Source organism: Phyllobates terribilis, unplaced genomic scaffold, assembly GCF_046119375.1.
Source record: "Phyllobates terribilis strain yellow unplaced genomic scaffold, ASM4611937v1 Scaffold_8__6_contigs__length_399053987, whole genome shotgun sequence".
In the NCBI taxonomy this organism is placed as follows: domain Eukaryota; kingdom Metazoa; phylum Chordata; class Amphibia; order Anura; family Dendrobatidae; genus Phyllobates; species Phyllobates terribilis.
In genome coordinates this window covers 291,276,722-291,294,223 of record NW_027362768.1, presented here as the reverse complement: position 1 = coordinate 291,294,223, position 17,502 = coordinate 291,276,722, and the positions used below count along the sequence as shown (strand labels likewise).

At 45.3% G+C, this 17,502-nt stretch overlaps 1 protein-coding gene across 1 annotated transcript in view; it reads left to right on the top strand.

Annotated features, from left to right (window-relative positions):
- The window catches only part of RAC2 (Rac family small GTPase 2), a 121,604-nt gene that overhangs the window by 39,702 nt on the left and 64,400 nt on the right, over positions 1–17,502 (top strand). The window contains exon 2 of the mRNA XM_073642732.1: positions 9,953–10,024. Within this exon, the coding sequence (XP_073498833.1) occupies positions 9,953–10,024 (72 nt within the window). The remainder of the gene's footprint in view (positions 1–9,952; positions 10,025–17,502) is intronic.

Genomic DNA, 17,502 nt, shown 5'->3' with positions numbered 1-17,502 from the left:
AATAATATCCTCTACCCTAGCCTCTTCCTGTAATAATGTCTCTCATCCTTGGCCCCTTTTCTGTAATAATGTCCTCCATCCTTGCCCCTTTCTGTAATAATATTCCCTGTCTTGCACCCCTTCTGTAATAATGTTCCCTGTCCTAGCCTCTTTCTGTAATAATGTTCCCCATTTTGGCCCCCATCTTGTAATAATATCCCTCACTCTGGGCCCCTTTTTAGTTTAATGTCCCCAATCTTCTGCCCCTTCCTGTTATGATGTCCACTGTTATGGGCCTCTTCCTGGTATAATATTCCCCTTCCTGGTATATTGCCCCCATCATGGGCCATTTCCTGACATAATGTCCCCAGTCTTGGGCCCCTTACTGTAATAATGTCCCCTGTCCTTGCTTCTTTCTGCAATAAAATCCCCCGTCCTTGCTTCTTTCTGTAATAATGTCTCCCATCTTAGCCCTCATCCTGTAATAATGTTCTTCATACTGGGACCCTTTCTAGTATAATGTCCCCCTTACTGTGCCCCTTCCTGTTTTAATGCCCCCTGTCCTAGCTTTCTTCTTAGTATAATGCCCACCTTCCTGGTATAATGTCCCCCATTCTGTGCCCTTCCTGTTTTGATGATCCCATTTAAGTTTGTGGGTGTAATGTGAAAAAATGTGGAAAAGTTCACGGGGTATGAATACTTTTTCAAGACAGCGTAGAAGGATCTGGGTGTATTAACAGTTCAAAAACTAAATAACAGCATGCAGTGTCAACCATCACTTGCTAAGGCCAGCAGGAGAGTGTTATGTATTAAAAGAGGCATAAACTTGTGGGACAGGGACTTAATACTGCCACTTTACAAAGTGTTAATGCCAGCTTATCTGGAATATGCAGTTCAGTTCTGTGTTCCAGTTCACAAAAAGGATAACAGAAAGGATAACTCAAAACTGATAAGGGGCATCGAGGATTTTAGTTATGAGGAAAGATAATTTAGTCTTGAGAGGGATGTCTAAGGAGAGGCATGAGGAGGCTTTAACTTGTACAAGTATATAAATGGCCCATACTAAAAATACGGTGAAAAGCTGTTTAATGGAAAACACCCTCAATGGACAAGAGGACACTACCTCTGCCTGGAAGGTTCAACCTCTAGACCAGAGGTCTCAAACTCAGCTGGGTATATGGGCCGCACACGGAAAAACATTTAATTTGGGGGGGCCGCATTATTTGCAGGACAAAGTGACATTTTTAGGGATACCATTTTTTTTTCTATACACCTTTTGAACAGGTCCCCATATTGCAGACATGCCCCCATCCAGGTCCCCATATTGCAGACACGTCCCCCATCCAGGTCCCCATATTGCAGACACATCCCCCATCCAGGTCCCCATATTGCAGACACGTCCCCCATCCAGGTCCCCAAATTGCAGACACGTCCTCCATCCAGGTCGCCATATTGCAGACACGTCCCCTATCCAGGTCCCCATCCAGGTCCACTCCCCCCCCCATACTGCGCACAGGTCACCCCCCCATATACTGCGCACAGGTCACCCCCCCATATACTGCGCACAGGTCACCCCCCCATATACTGCGCACAGGTCACCCCCCCATATACTGTGCACAGGTCACCCCCCCATATACTGTGCACAGGTCCCCCCCCCCATATACTGTGCACAGGTTCCCTCCCCCCCCATATACTGTGCACAGGTTCCCTCCCTCCCCCATATACTGTGCACAGGTTCCCTCCCCCCCCATATACTCTGCACAGGTTCCCTCCCCCCCCCATATACTCTGCACAGGTTCCCTCCCCCCCCCCATATACTCTGCACAGGTTCCCTCCCCCCCCCATATACTGTGCACAGGTTCCCTCCTCCCCCCATATACTGTGCACAGGTTCCCTTCCCCCCCCATATACTGTGCACAGGTTCCCTCCCTCCCCCATATACTGTGCACAGGTTCCCTCCCCCCCATAAACTCTGCACAGGTTCCCTCCCCCCCCTATATACTCTGCACAGGTTCCCTCCCCCCCATATACTGTGCACAGGTCCCCCCCCCATATACTGTGCACAGGTTCCCTCCCCCCCCCATATACTGTGCACAGGTTCCCTCCCTCCCCCATATACTGTGCACAGGTTCCCCCCCCCCCATATACTCTGCACAGGTTCCCTCCCCCCCCCCATATACTCTGCACAGGTTCCCTCCCCCCCCCATATACTGTGCACAGGTTCCCTCCTCCCCCCATATACTGTGCACAGGTTCCCTCCCCCCCCATATACTGTGCACAGGTTCCCTCCCTCCCCCATATACTGTGCACAGGTTCCCTCCCCCCCATATACTCTGCACAGGTTCCCTCCCCCCCCTATATACTCTGCACAGGTTCCCTCCCCCCCATATACTGTGCACAGGTTCCCTCCCCAGGTATTTCACATAGACATGACAGAAAAAAAGAAAAAGATTATTCTCACCTGTCCTCCGTTCCCTCGGCGTCCTTTCTGCACCTATGGCCCGCAGGCACAGACCCCGTAACGATTGCGGCTCTCTCAGCAGCCGCGGACATCAGCGCTGTAATGCAGAGTATTGCCGCGCAGAGACCGGGTCTCTGCACAGCAATACCAGTGTCAGCCTCCGGCCTATCAGAGGCCAGCAGCTGACATGTGCGCATGGCAGTGACGTCATACGCTGCTGCGCTGGGACGCAGAGGTCAGCTGCTGGCAGAGCAGAGAGCCGGTCTCTGCGCAGCAATACACTGCACTACGGCACTGATGGCGGCGGCTGCTGGAGAGAGCCGCGATCGTTATGGGGTCTATGTGCCTGCGGGCCGCATGAAGCCGCCGGAGGGGCCGCATGCAGCCCGCGGGCCACGTGTTTGAGACCCCTGCTCTAGACAATACTTCTTTTACTATGAAACTATTAATCTGTGGAACAACCGACCTTAGGAGCCGGTCACAGCGGGAATCGTCCATGGTTTAAAACAGACCAAAATGCTTTTTAGATGAAAAAATATATATATATACATGTATATTTATGTAAATATATAAAATTCTCATTCTAAACGTTGATCTGTTCAATTGACCCTCAGGATAAGAAGTGAAAAATGTGCATTTTTAGAGCAGATTGGTTCAGGCATTATGGATATACATAAACCCCATTCTCTATATCCTTTCCCATCCCTCGGCTGAATCTGATGGACATGTGTCTGTCTTTTATCTACGGTACTATGTGAGATATTTAGCAGTTGGATTGCAGCTAAGTATAATGTGATTGTCCTGCCTTAGGGCTCATCTAGACAGGCCGATAATCAGGAACGTTCCTAGGAACAAATGTTTCACGATTATCGGATTTTCTAAACAGGTCGGAAAAACGCTCATTCGTCAGGTGAGATGATTTGTTCTTGGCAGCACAATGTCCTGTGTAAACAGGAGACGTGATGCCAATAGCATGATATACTGTACGTACAGAAAGATCTTATTAACAATCGTTCTGTGCACGTACTGTAAAAGTGCTATCAGCTTCTCTAAACAGGCCGCTATACCACCACCAATCGGCTCGTATGTAGTGGTTATTTACCGGCGATTGGCCATTCTATATGGGCCCTTACCAACTGATTTTTTAATGCTCCTAGCAGTTAAGATAAACATTTTTCTTATCTTATACATTTCCTGATCTGATCTTGATTAATTTTGCTTTTTCCTGACACTCACATGACAACGGTCATTTTTCTTCTCTTTAGTAAGAGTGAATGATGCAAAATGCCGAATATATTAGAACCATTTACTATACATCCAGAGTTATCCTCTGTCAAATGGCTTTTCCAAAATCCTGAATGCCAGATATGGTGCCTTATCCTGTAAATTATTCCTTGCTCCCACATTGTATCTGTATATTCAGTACAGATTCCATATACCTGTTCTCACAAAATGACAGTCAACTTAAACTACATGGTGGGCCATTTATATGGATACACCTAAATAAAATGGGAATGGTTGGTGATATCAACTTCCTGTTTGTGGCACATTAGTATATGGGAGAGGGAAAACTTTTCCAGATGGGTGGTGACCATGGCGGCCATTTTGAAGTTGGCCATTTTGGATGCAACTTTATTTTTTTCAATGGAAAGAGGGTTATGTGACACATCAAACTTATTGAGAATTTCATAAGAAAAACAATGGTGTGCTTGGTTTTAACGTAACTTTATTCTTTCATGAGTTTTTTACAAGTTTATGACCACTTATAAAATGTGTTCAAAGTGCTGCCCATTGTGTTGGATTGTCAATGCAACCCTCTTCTCCCACTCTTGACATACTGATAGCAACACCGCAGAAGAAATGCTAGCACAGGCTTCCAGTATCCGTTGTTTCAGATGCTGCACATCTCGTATCTTCACAGCATAGACAATTGCCTTCAGAAGACGCCAAAGATAAAAGTCTAAGGGGGTCAGATCGGGAGACCTTGGTGGCCATTCAACTGGCTCACCACAACCAATCCACTTTCCAGGAAACTGTTCATGTAGGAATACTTGGACCTGACACCCATAATATACCTGCGGTCACATGACCATACACTCCTGGCACCGACACCGGAGAATCCTCACTGTGTGATATGGGGATTGATAAGTCTGCAATCACAGAGTGACTGCAGACTTGAGCTCCAAAGCCGGACAACCCCTCAAGGTTGTGTGCACACATTGTGTTTTTGCTGCGTTTTTTTAGTGCAGATTTGTCACAAAATCTGGAGGGTTTCCTGATGCCAGCAAAGTGAATAAGAATCCTGAAGTCTCATGCACACATTGCTTATTTGTGATTTGCAGATTTGGTGCAGATTTAAATCAGCATCATGTCAATTCTTTCAGCGTTTTTGCTGCAGATTTCACCCATACTACTGAGTGGGGAAAAATCTGCACCAAAAATGCAAGTAAAAAATGCAGGAAAAAAATTTAGTTTTTGCCACTGTTTTTTTCCTGTCAAGAGATGCAGAAATGGTGCAGAAATGTCTGCACCAAATACTGTATTTTTCAGACTATAAGACGCATTTTTTAACAAGAACAACTCTTGTTACAAAGTGTGTGTGTCTTATAGTCCGAAGGCAGCTTACTGTTATGGAGGAGAACGCTGACACAGCATCCTGCCCGATCACAGTGTGTGAGTGAGTGTTGTTTGTGTGTCATTATGTGCATGTAGCAGAGCTGTGTAGGTCTATATGGGCATGTAGCAGAGATGTGTAGGTCTATATGGGCATGTAGCAGAGCTGTGTAGGTCTATATGGGCATGTAGCAGAGCTGTGTAGGTCTATATGGGCATGTAGCAGAGCTGTGTAGGTCTATATGGGCATGTAGCAGAGATGTGTAGGTCTATATGGGCATGTAGCAGAGCTGTGTAGGTCTATATGGGCATGTAGCAGAGCTGTGTAGGTCTATATGGGCATGTAGCAGAGATGTGTAGGTCTATATGGGCATGTAGCAAAGATGTGTAGGTCTATATGGGCATGTAGCAGAGCTGTGTAGGTCTATATGGGCATGTAGCAGAGCTGTGTAGGTCTATATGGGCATGTAGCAGAGCTGTGTAGGTCTATATGGGCATGTAGCAGAGCTGTGTAGGTCTATATGGGCATGTAGCAGAGCTGTGTAGGTCTATATGGGCATGTAGCAGAGCTGTGTAGGTCTATATGGGCATGTAGCAGAGCTGTGTATGTCTATATGGGCATGTAGCAGAGCTGTGTAGGTCTATATGGGCATGTAGCAGAGCTGTGTAGGTCTATATGGGCATGTAGCAGAGCTGTGTAGGTCTATATGGGCATGTAGCAGAGCTGTGTAGGTCTATATGGGCATGTAGCAGAGCTGTGTAGGTCTATATGGGCATGTAGCAGAGCTGTGTAGGTCTATATGGGCATGTAGCAGAGCTGTGTAGGTCTATATGGGCATGTAGCAGAGATGTGTAGGTCTATATAGGCATGTAGCAGAGCTGTGTAGGTCTATATGGGCATGTAGCAGAGATGTGTAGGTCTATATGGGCATGTAGCAGAGCTGTGTAGGTCTATATGGGCATGTAGCAGAGCTGTGTAGGTCTATATGGGCATGTAGCAGAGATGTGTAGGTCTATATGGGCATGTAGCAGAGATGTGTAGGTCTATATGGGCATGTAGCAGAGCTGTGTAGGTCTATATGGGCATGTAGCAGAGCTGTGTAGGTCTATATGGGCATGTAGCAGAGCTGTGTAGGTCTATATGGGTATGTAGCAGAGCTGTGTAGGTCTATATGGGCATGTAGCAGAGCTGTGTAGGTCTATATAGGCATGTAGCAGAGCTGTGTAGGTCTATATGGGCATGTAGCAGAGCTGTGTAGGTCTATATGGGCATGTAGCAAAGCTGTGTAGGTCTATATGGGCATGTAGCAGAGCTGTGTAGGTCTATATGGGCATGTAGCAGAGCTGTGTAGGTCTATATGGGCATGTAGCAGAGATGTGTAGGTCTATATAGGCATGTAGCAGAGCTGTGTAGGTCTATATGGGCATGTAGCAGAGCTGTGTAGGTCTATATGGGCATGTAGCAGAGCTGTGTAGGTCTATATGGGCATGTAGCAGAGCTGTGTAGGTCTATATGGGCATGTAGCAGAGCTGTGTAGGTCTATATGGGCATGTAGCAGAGCTGTGTAGGTCTATATGGGCATGTAGCAGAGCTGTGTAGGTCTATATGGGCATGTAGCAGAGCTGTGTAGGTCTATATGGGCATGTAGCAGAGCTGTGTAGGTCTATATGGGCATGTAGCAGAGCTGTGTAGGTCTATATGGGCATGTAGCAGAGCTGTGTAGGTCTATATGGGCATGTAGAAGAGCTGTGTAGGTCTATATGGGCATGTAGCAGAGCTGTGTAGGTCTATATGGGCATGTAGCAGAGCTGTGTAGGTCTATATGGGCATGTAGCAGAGCTGTGTAGGTCTATATGGGCATGTAGCAGAGCTGTGTAGGTCTATATGGGCATGTAGCAGAGCTGTGTATGTCTATATGGGCATGTAGCAGAGCTGTGTAGGTCTATATGGGCATGTAGCAGAGCTGTGTAGGTCTATATGGGCATGTAGCAGAGCTGTGTAGGTCTATATGGGCATGTAGCAGAGCTGTGTAGGTCTATATGGGCATGTAGCAGAGCTGTGTAGGTCTATATGGGCATGTAGCAGAGCTGTGTAGGTCTATATGGGCATGTAGCAGAGCTGTGTAGGTCTATATGGGCATGTAGCAGAGATGTGTAGGTCTATATGGGCATGTAGCAGAGCTGTGTAGGTCTATATGGGCATGTAGCAGAGATGTGTAGGTCTATATGGGCATGTAGCAGAGCTGTGTAGGTCTATATGGGCATGTAGCAGAGCTGTGTAGGTCTATATGGGCATGTAGCAGAGATGTGTAGGTCTATATGGGCATGTAGCAGAGATGTGTAGGTCTATATGGGCATGTAGCAGAGCTGTGTAGGTCTATATGGGCATGTAGCAGAGCTGTGTAGGTCTATATGGGCATGTAGCAGAGCTGTGTAGGTCTATATGGGTATGTAGCAGAGCTGTGTAGGTCTATATGGGCATGTAGCAGAGCTGTGTAGGTCTATATAGGCATGTAGCAGAGCTGTGTAGGTCTATATGGGCATGTAGCAGAGCTGTGTAGGTCTATATGGGCATGTAGCAAAGCTGTGTAGGTCTATATGGGCATGTAGCAGAGCTGTGTAGGTCTATATGGGCATGTAGCAGAGCTGTGTAGGTCTATATGGGCATGTAGCAGAGATGTGTAGGTCTATATAGGCATGTAGCAGAGCTGTGTAGGTCTATATGGGCATGTAGCAGAGCTGTGTAGGTCTATATGGGCATGTAGCAGAGCTGTGTAGGTCTATATGGGCATGTAGCAGAGCTGTGTAGGTCTATATGGGCATGTAGCAGAGCTGTGTAGGTCTATATGGGCATGTAGCAGAGCTGTGTAGGTCTATATGGGCATGTAGCAGAGCTGTGTAGGTCTATATGGGCATGTAGCAGAGCTGTGTAGGTCTATATGGGCATGTAGCAGAGCTGTGTAGGTCTATATGGGCATGTAGCAGAGCTGTGTAGGTCTATATGGGCATGTAGCAGAGCTGTGTAGGTCTATATGGGCATGTAGAAGAGCTGTGTAGGTCTATATGGGCATGTAGCAGAGCTGTGTAGGTCTATATGGGCATGTAGCAGAGCTGTGTAGGTCTATATGGGCATGTAGCAGAGCTGTGTAGGTCTATATGGGCATGTAGCAGAGCTGTGTAGGTCTATATGGGCATGTAGCAGAGCTGTGTAGGTCTATATGGGCATGTAGCAGAGCTGTGTAGGTCTATATGGACATGTAGCAGAGCTGTGTAGGTCTATATGGGCATGTAGCAGAGCTGTGTAGGTCTATATGGGCATGTAGCAGAGCTGTGTAGGTCTATGTGGGCATGTAGAAGAGCTGTGTAGGTCTATATGGGCATGTAGCAAAGCTGTGTAGGTCTATATGGGCATGTAGCAAAGCTGTGTAGGTCTATATGGGCATGTAGCAGAGCTGTGTTGTGTGTATTAAACTGCAGAGAGACGCTAAAAATAGATTTATTAACTCCCTATTCTACCCTAGTACATTAAAATTAGTGATAATGATCCCTCCACTTTACACCACCAGGGAAGTTTTAATTAAAAGGAAAAATGTTTTTCCTATTTTTTGCTGTCTAAACCTGGGATGTGTCTTATGGTCCGAAAAATATGGTACTTAACGTGTGCACATACCCTTAAGATGCATGGCAGCTCAGTTGGCTATTAATTACTTGACAATGTCAGTGATGCCCACAATAATCCCTTTACTGCCATAGCCAAACAAAGATTCTGAGATTAACACCTTCATTGCCTTTAAGTCCCCCATACACATTAGACTAATGTCGGCTGAACATATCGACAGGTTTGGCGGACGGTCTCATGTGTATGATGTCAATTGCGAATGTCCGATTTCAGACTGCCAATCATATTGTTCTCCCTGAGATAAGCCACCGGCCAACATGTCAGTCGGCGGCTTTCTTACAGAAAACACAGGAGCGCTCAGCCTAGTGAGCAGTCATGTGTATGGGAGTCGGCTGAGAAGATCGATTGACCGAAACATTGTTTGGCCAACAGACATATAATGTATATGGCCAGTCTCAAGACCACCAGGGACCCTGCCTTGAACTCCTCTACTATCCTAGGCTATCACTGATGCTGACATGAATCCCTTTCAGTGCTCTAGATCACAAAGGATTCTAAAATTAACCTATTCATTACCCTAGGCTACCATGGATCTGGACTTGAACCTATTTATGGTCTTAGACCTCCAAAGCTCATGACATTAACTCTTTTTCTGCCCTAGACCACCAGGAATTTTGATACCAATTCAGTCACTGCCCTAAAACACAAGAGATCCTGACATTAACATATCTCTGTCCAAGTCCACCAGTGACTCTGACATTGATTCCCTCACTGCTCAAAACCACCAGGGATCCTGATCTTAACCCCTTTACTGTCCTAGATCACCATATTAATTCCTTCACCACCACAGAACACAGATATATTAACAATAACCTCTTCACTGCCCTAGCCCAGCTACTTGTTGGGACCCTATGCATTAAAGGGTTTGACGGGTATTAGAAAAAAATTGCATCTTAAAGATGTGAAGGAAGTCATGACTGTGCTGTTCCGATGTAATAGAACAACTGAACCTGTGATCGGCTGCAGCGGTCAGGTAATCAGGAGTATGTGCCATCAGAGAAACAATCAATGTCACACTGTTCTAGTTAGCTGACCACTGCAGCCAATCATAGGCTTAAGTAGTCTTGTGACATCCAGATGGTGCATTGCTTCCAGAGCCTGTACAGACCACCGGAGCAACCTCTGCCGGAACCAACATTTGTGATTTTGAAATAAACAGATACATATGTTCCTACTTACAGTAAAGAAGTCACTTATTGCTTTTGTTTTTTCTGTTACAGAGCGGTGGGAAAAACTTGTCTGCTCATCAGTTACACAACTAATGCCTTCCCTGGAGAATATATCCCCACTGTGTAAGTACAGTCTTCTGCTCACCAGTTCAATTAAAGGATCCTCAAAAAGCGTACAGAAATGATGAGTAAACGCTTTCTCATTGAATCGTTACAAAAAAACTTTTTTTTGTTCGGGGAAAAAAACCCCATAGAAATGCATAATGAAATTTAATGCCTAATTGAACTTGTAAATCTACCCGTACATGTTCCCCACAGACCCGTATTTTTGTATATTTTATTGACTCCTTCCTTTTAGTTTTCCATTGTTTCTACGTTGATGAGTATGCTGTCCATTCACATAAGAGACACAACATCTACACTGGGTACGGAAAGTATTCAGACCCCTTTAAATTTTTCACTCTTTGTTTCATTGCAGCCATTTGGTAAATTCTAAAAAGTTCATTTTTTTCTCATTAAAGTACACTCTGCACCCCATCTTGACTGAATAAACCAGAAATGTAGATTTTTTTGCAAATTTATTGAAAAGGAAAAACTGAAATATCACATGATCATAAGTATTCAGACCCTTTGCTCAGATCGTTCTACTCTTTCATTGGAGTCCAGCTGTGTTTAATTAAACTGATAGGATTTGATTTGGAAAGACACACACCTGTCTATATAAGACCTCACAGCTCACAGTGCATGTCAGACCAAATGAGAATCATGAGCTCAAAGGAACTGCCCAAGGAGCTCAGAGACAGAATTGTGGCAAGGCATAGATCTGGCCAAGGTTACAAAAGAATTTTGTAACCTTGGCCAGACCCACACAGGAGGTTGCCAGTTCGGGTCGACTGGTAACCGCGACACGGAGGAGGCCCTAGAAGCAAATCCAAATCTCACCAAACTCCAGAACGGCGCATGAGGTAAAACGGCTGCGTCAGTACTACCCCCAAGTGTGTTCCCGTCTACAACAGCAGCAAGAGAGACAGGGGCATCAGTTACTTAATGCCCAGTGCGGAGGTGAAATGATGTACTCCTGGGAGGAGGATTCCTCGGTCAGTAAAGATAGCCTCATCAGCCTAATTGGTGAAAGCTGCTTTATACAGTGCCAGCTAGATGGACTCCTGGAAAAAGCACTGTGGGACACAGGAGCCCAAGCGAGCCTTTAAATGAAGAATGAAGAAGGCGCTACCTGCCACATACCTTTGGTCGCTAAAATAACTCTTAAGACCAGTGGAACTCCACTGCAAAGCCGTCAACCAGACCGAAATCCCTTTCATAGGCTGGGTGGAAGTGACTTTCCAACTGAGGGCCATGAAGAGCAGCAACGCCATTGAGCTTTTGGTACCTTTTCTCGTGACCAGTGATCAGAATGTGGCAGAAGATCCTATCCTGGGTTATAATGTAATCAGTGAGGTCATCACGAAACACAAGTCAGGGACGCTGGTGGTGGATGCAACTGCCACATCGCTTGCCATACCCAACGCAGTGGTGAAAAATGTGATTCATAGAGTAAAGAAAGCACAGAGTACAAGGGACCTAAAAGAAATCAAGGTAGGCTGGTGCCCAACCATCATCCCTGCAAACCAAATGGTGGGGGGTAATGTGTGGAGTCCAGGAAGAACCAGGAAGAATAGTCCAGAAAAGACTGTTCGTGCCAAAAGACTCCTCAGAACTTCCGGAAGGCCTAGTTCAAGGTGAGACTGTGCTTACTATTCCTACTGGTGGGTTTGCGTGAGTAGCAGTACCTGTGATGAATACTACAAAACACGAAATTAGACTGGATCCAAAAACTGTGTTCGGTCACATCGAAACCGATAAAACTGTATATCCAGTGTGAGACCTGCCCAGGGGTCTACCGTGAATTCAGTCTCCCCACCAAGGAACAGGAGTTGCCCAGGGGAGGAAATTGTATGACTCACCTTGGGGTCCTGGGATCCCCCAGTACCCCTGGAACACTTGTGTGCTGAAGATAGAGCGATAGCAAAACAGATGCTGAGAGAAGAGTGTCATACATTCTCCAAAGATGACTCTGATATAGGCTGTATCCCGTCGTTGCAGTTTAAAATCAATTTGAAAGACACGACCCCAGTAACCAGAAGTTACATGTCTGTGCCAAAACCATTACACCGTAAAGTGAAAGAGTATTTACAAGACCTAATCAACAGAGGTTGGGTCCAAAAGTCGAAGATGTCTTATTCCTCTCCTATTGTTTGTGTTAGGAAGAAGGACGGTTTGTTGAGACTCAGCTGTGATTACTAGGAACTAAACTGAAAGTCAGTACCTGATCGGCACCCGATACCAAAGATTTAAGGTATGCTGGATAGCCTATCAGGAAGTACCTGGTTCTCGGTCCTTAATCAAGGTAAAGCATACCATCAAGGATTTGTTGAAGAGTCCAGTAGACCTTTGACAGCATTCATCACACCGTGAGGATTATATGAGTGGATCCGCATACCGTTTGGGCTGAGTTCAGCTCCAGCAGAATTCCAGAGGAGCATGGAGACATGTTTAGAAGGATTGAGGGACGATATCTGTCAGCCGTACTTGGATGACAATGTGGTATACAGCAAAACCTTCCGGGAACATGTTGAACACGTGAGGACCGTATTATAGCGGTATCAACAACATGGAGTTAAGTTGACCCCAAAGAAGTGTGAACTGTTCAAAAGGCAAGTCCGATTTCTGGGGAAAATTGTGTCCGGAGAAGGATATACCATGGACCCAGCAGAAATCACTCTGGTACTGGCCTTAAAAGACAAGCGGCCCTCTACTGTCGGGGAGTCGAGGCTGATATTAGGATTCCTCTCCTACTATCGTACTTACGTTTGGAACTTCTCCAGGATTGCCGCCTCACTATACCTCCTCTTGGGGGGCACGACAGAGTCAACAACACCCACGGAGAAAAAGAACAATGTGGGTAGGACCGGACTTAAGATAAACAACGCAGTTTCGTCCCAACAGCCCATTCTCTAGACAGCAGACCACCAGGAGTTATTGGAAGAACTAGTAGATTAACTGGTAAAACCACCCATCTTGGGATATCCTGATTTCAACTTACCGTTTGTTCTTCATTGTGACGCTTCTCATGTTCTCAGCATCAAGATGGAAAATTGAGAGTCATCGGTTACGGTTCTAGAACGTTGAAAGACACTGAGAAGAATTATCATCTACATTCCGGAAAATTGGAGTTCCTGGCGTTGAAATAGGCTATCTGTGAATGATTTAGAGATTATCTATACTACAGCAAAGAGTTTGAGGTATACACTGACAACAACCCTTTGGCCTATGTCCTCACTACAGCCAAACTGAATGCAACGGGTCAGAGATGGGTCACGAACAAGCTGACTTCAATTTCAGCATCAAGTGCAGGCCAGGAAAATGCAATACAGATGCTGAAGGATTGTTGAGAATGCCACTAGAGCCTGAGGAGTTCATGCAAGAATGCTCGGAGGATGTCAGTCTGGAAGCAATGGAGAGCACTACCCAAGCAGTACAAGCTTATCAAGAGGAAGACACACCATTGTGGTGTCCGTTGACAGTGGAAACTACCATAAAAGCGAGAGACAGTATGGACAATGCTACCTGGTGGAAAGATTTGTTGTGGCCTAGTGAGAGAGAGAGAGCTGGTTGGAGACGTATGAAAAGCTCCAGCTGAAGAGATGCTGATTATTTTAATTGTACATTTCTTACAGGAGTTCTACAAGCAAAAGGTCGTAAGAATAGGTTGTTATTGATGTTTGTAAATGTTATGCCATTTTGACAATGCCAATTTGTATATAAAGTTATTCAACTTTTACCACTCTCTCAGAATTGGTCAGATTGACCAATTAAGATGAATGTCGAGGACGACATTCAAAAAGAAGGGAAGAGTGTGACATGCAGAAGTAGTGCTGTTGCTTCAAAAGCATCCAGGAACTATAAGAGATAACATAGTCACTAGAGGCAGGGAGTGGTTAGCAGAGCCCCAGGGGGATTGTGGGGAACTTGTTTACTATACTGGCTGCAGCCAAAGGGAGAAGTGGTGTGTGATCTGTATCTCACAGAAGTGAAGGAAAGAGAACAGGATTCAAGTCCAGGGTGAAGCTCAACACAGGTCAGATACCCTGCACTGTTAGTTCAGGAAGTCTATCATTGGGCAGGAAAATAAGGACTGTAATGAATTGTATCACAGAGATCATCAAACCCTCTCCCCCCCTCCATCTCTTTGCAGGGTAAGGAATGCTGAGTACTAGTGAGTCCTTGTGAAGTAAAAACCTGCTGTTTATGCATAGAAGTGTGCTGCCAAGAGATCTAATCTGTGCTGAATTATGCTACTGAAGAGACTGATGTTCCTGTGCCTGTAGTCACGAGTGTGTAAGAGGTGACAGACAGTCGCCCTGCAGTGGTATGCAGGAGATCTCCACGTTTGGCAATGCAGACAGCTGTCTAGATAGGAGTCTGTGTTTAGGACCCAGCAACTACCTCCCTTTAGTCTGGGTGTATATATACCTGGTGTGTCTAGGTGGGCGTCGCCGGTTATATTCATTCCTTCTTGGAACTTGGCTGAAGCAGCATCACATACTCTTTGGAGTCTTGAGGCCATGTGCCCTTTTGGAGTTCTTCTAAAGCTAAGTTATTATTTCCCTGTGTTGTCTTCCCCTTTTGTGTTTAGAGTGCTAGTGGAGGTTGACTAGTGCTCATCTCCTTCCACGCCCAGCTTTAGCCTTACGCCAGGGATAGTAGGGCGAGGCACGTGATCGGCGACAGCTGCAGAGGCTGTATAGGGACGTTAGGGGAGACAGGGTGGCGCTAGTCCAGATTAGGAGGTCACCTCTTCCCCCTTTCCCTAGTGTTTGGGCTTCCTTTCCCTTTCCCCTCTGTGTTTCACACACACCTGGTGTGACACCTGCTTTATGAGACTGTACTGTAATGAAGATTGTTGCTGTAATATCCCTGAATTGCACTGGCTGTGCTTCAGATTAAATTCCACTATTAAACGGTTGAAAAAGAATCTTGTCAGATGTGTCTGGTCAGCAACTGAATCTATCGTGTTCCTGAGAGAAGCTGCAGCCTATGGTCGCCCTGAGTAACGGTTCCCCCATGATTCCAACGAATTTATGAAACCCGTCTCGCCCTATCTGAACCTAGCGGCGTGCATGTAACACCTCCATAAGTCGGGCCTTTATGGCAGAGTGGCCCGATGGAAGCCTCTTCCCAGTGCAAAACATATGAAAGCCCGCATTGAGTTTGCTCAAAAACACATGATAGACTCCCAGACTATGAGAAATAAGATTCTCTGGTCTGATGAGACGAAGATAGAACTTTTTGGTCATAATTCTAAGCGGTTTGTGTGGAGAAAACCAGGCACTGCTCATCACCTGCCCAATACAATCCCAACAGTGAAACATGGTGGTGACATCATCATGCTATGGGGGTGTTTTTCAGCTGCAGGGATAGGATGACTGGTTGCAATTGAAGGAAACATGAATGCGGCCAAGTACAGAGATATCCTGGATTAAAACCTCTTCCAGAGTGCTCTGGACCTTAGACTTGGCCGAAGGTTCACCTTCCAAAAAGACAATGACCCTAAGCACACAGCTAAAATAAAAAAGGAGTGGCTTCAGAACAACTCTGTGACCATTCTTGACTGGCCCAGCTAAAGCCCTGACCTAAACCCAATTGAGCATCTCTGGAGAGACCTGAAAATGGCTGTCCACCAACGTTCACCATCCAACCTGATGGAACTGGAGAGGATCTGCAAGGAAGAATGGCAGAGGATCCCCAAATCCAAGTGTGAAAAACTTGTTGCATCATTCCCTAGAAGATTCATGGCTGTACTAGCTCAAAAGGGTGCTTCTACTCAATACTGGGCAAAGGTTCTGAATACTTATGACTATGTGATATTTCAGTTTTTCTTTTTTAATAAATTTGCAAAAATTTCTACATTTCTGTTTTTTTTTCAGTCAAGATGGGGTGCAGAGTGTACTTTAATGAGAAAAAAAATGAACTTTTTAGAATTTACCAAACGACTGCAATGAAACAAAGAGTGAAAAATTTAAAGGGGTCTGAATACGTTCCGTACCCACTGTATGATCTGCGGTAATGGAGCTGGTGAAAGTCCCTTCCTATACACACTCCAGGGTTCATCATGGCAGCTTAGCATTAAGAAGAGGCGCAAAACTTCTTGGAAAAATATATAAAAGGGTCCTAACTTCCTTAGTTCATAATGGCAGAGGAGCTTTTAGGTCACCTAGTACACCAGATACTGTACAACACTGCCTCAGTTATGGTATTTTCTAATTTTTTTTCATACTTTTTCTAACTTTAACTAGAGCTAGTTTAAGGGCTAGGACTAGGGTTAGGGTTAGAAAATAGTTACATAAATTGTAGCTAAAATGAAAGTACAAAAATATATCCTACCGATGTATAACTTTCATTTTTTAGAGTTTCATACTGAATTTCAGCAAAAGGCAGAAAAAGACTAGAAAGTCAAAAGGTAAACTATTGCATCAAAATACAATATATGGGCTTAGAGGATAACTAGATATGAATGAACCCAAACTTAAAAGTTCGTACCAGACAATTAGTGTCTGGTGCTAAATGCCAAACACGGACTTCTCCGAGGAGTCTGTAGCAATGTTTGGAGTTCCAGGGGAAATCTGTTGCATAGAGAGAGAGAATAGTTTGGCTCAAAAGTTTGGCTCCCCATTGTTTTCCATGGGGTTGGGGTTCTGGTTCAAGTTGTTTTTTGGCACCCAAACCAAACTATTGAATAAAGTTTGGGTCGGGTACCATTCAGAACTCAAACGTCCAAGGATCTGCTTATCTCTTCATTTAACTGGTTTAATACTCAACACTAGAAGGGTCTATAAGGTAAGCGGGGGGGAATACTTGTCTTATTCCAAGTGCCGGGAATATACGGTATGCCACTACATAGTAACATGGTAACATAGTTTTTAAGGTTGAAGGAAGACTAAGTCCATCTAGTTCAACCCATAGCCTAACATGTTGATCCAGAGGAAGGCAAAAAAAAACATGTGGCAAACATCAAGCTCCACATTGGGGAAAAAAATTCCTTCCCGACTCCATACCACAATCAGACTAGTTCCCTGGATCAACGTCCTATCAAGGAATCTAGTATATATAACCTGTAATATTATACTTTTCAAGAAAGGCATCCATGCCCGTCTTAAATTTTAATAGTGAATCAGTCATTACAACATCATCCGGCAGAGAGTTCCATAGTCTCACTGCTCTTACAGTAAAGAATCCCCGTCTGTGATTATGATTAAACCTTCTTTCCTCCAGACGTAGAAGATGCCTCCTTGTCCCCGTCTCTGGCCTCAGAGTAAAAAGATCAGTAGACAGATCTTTGTACTGTCCCCTCTATACTTGTACATAGTAATAAGATCACCCCTAAGTGTGGCGCCCCTGAGGGTACAGTCGCCACAGAGGTACTGCACCTAACTCAGAGGTGTGGTGCCTCCCTTCACTCAGGTAAGGAGGGAGTGCTGCACGGAACCCTAAAACACCTGCATCCAACATCACACTGCTCCAGGCCAGCAGGAGGGGCAAGA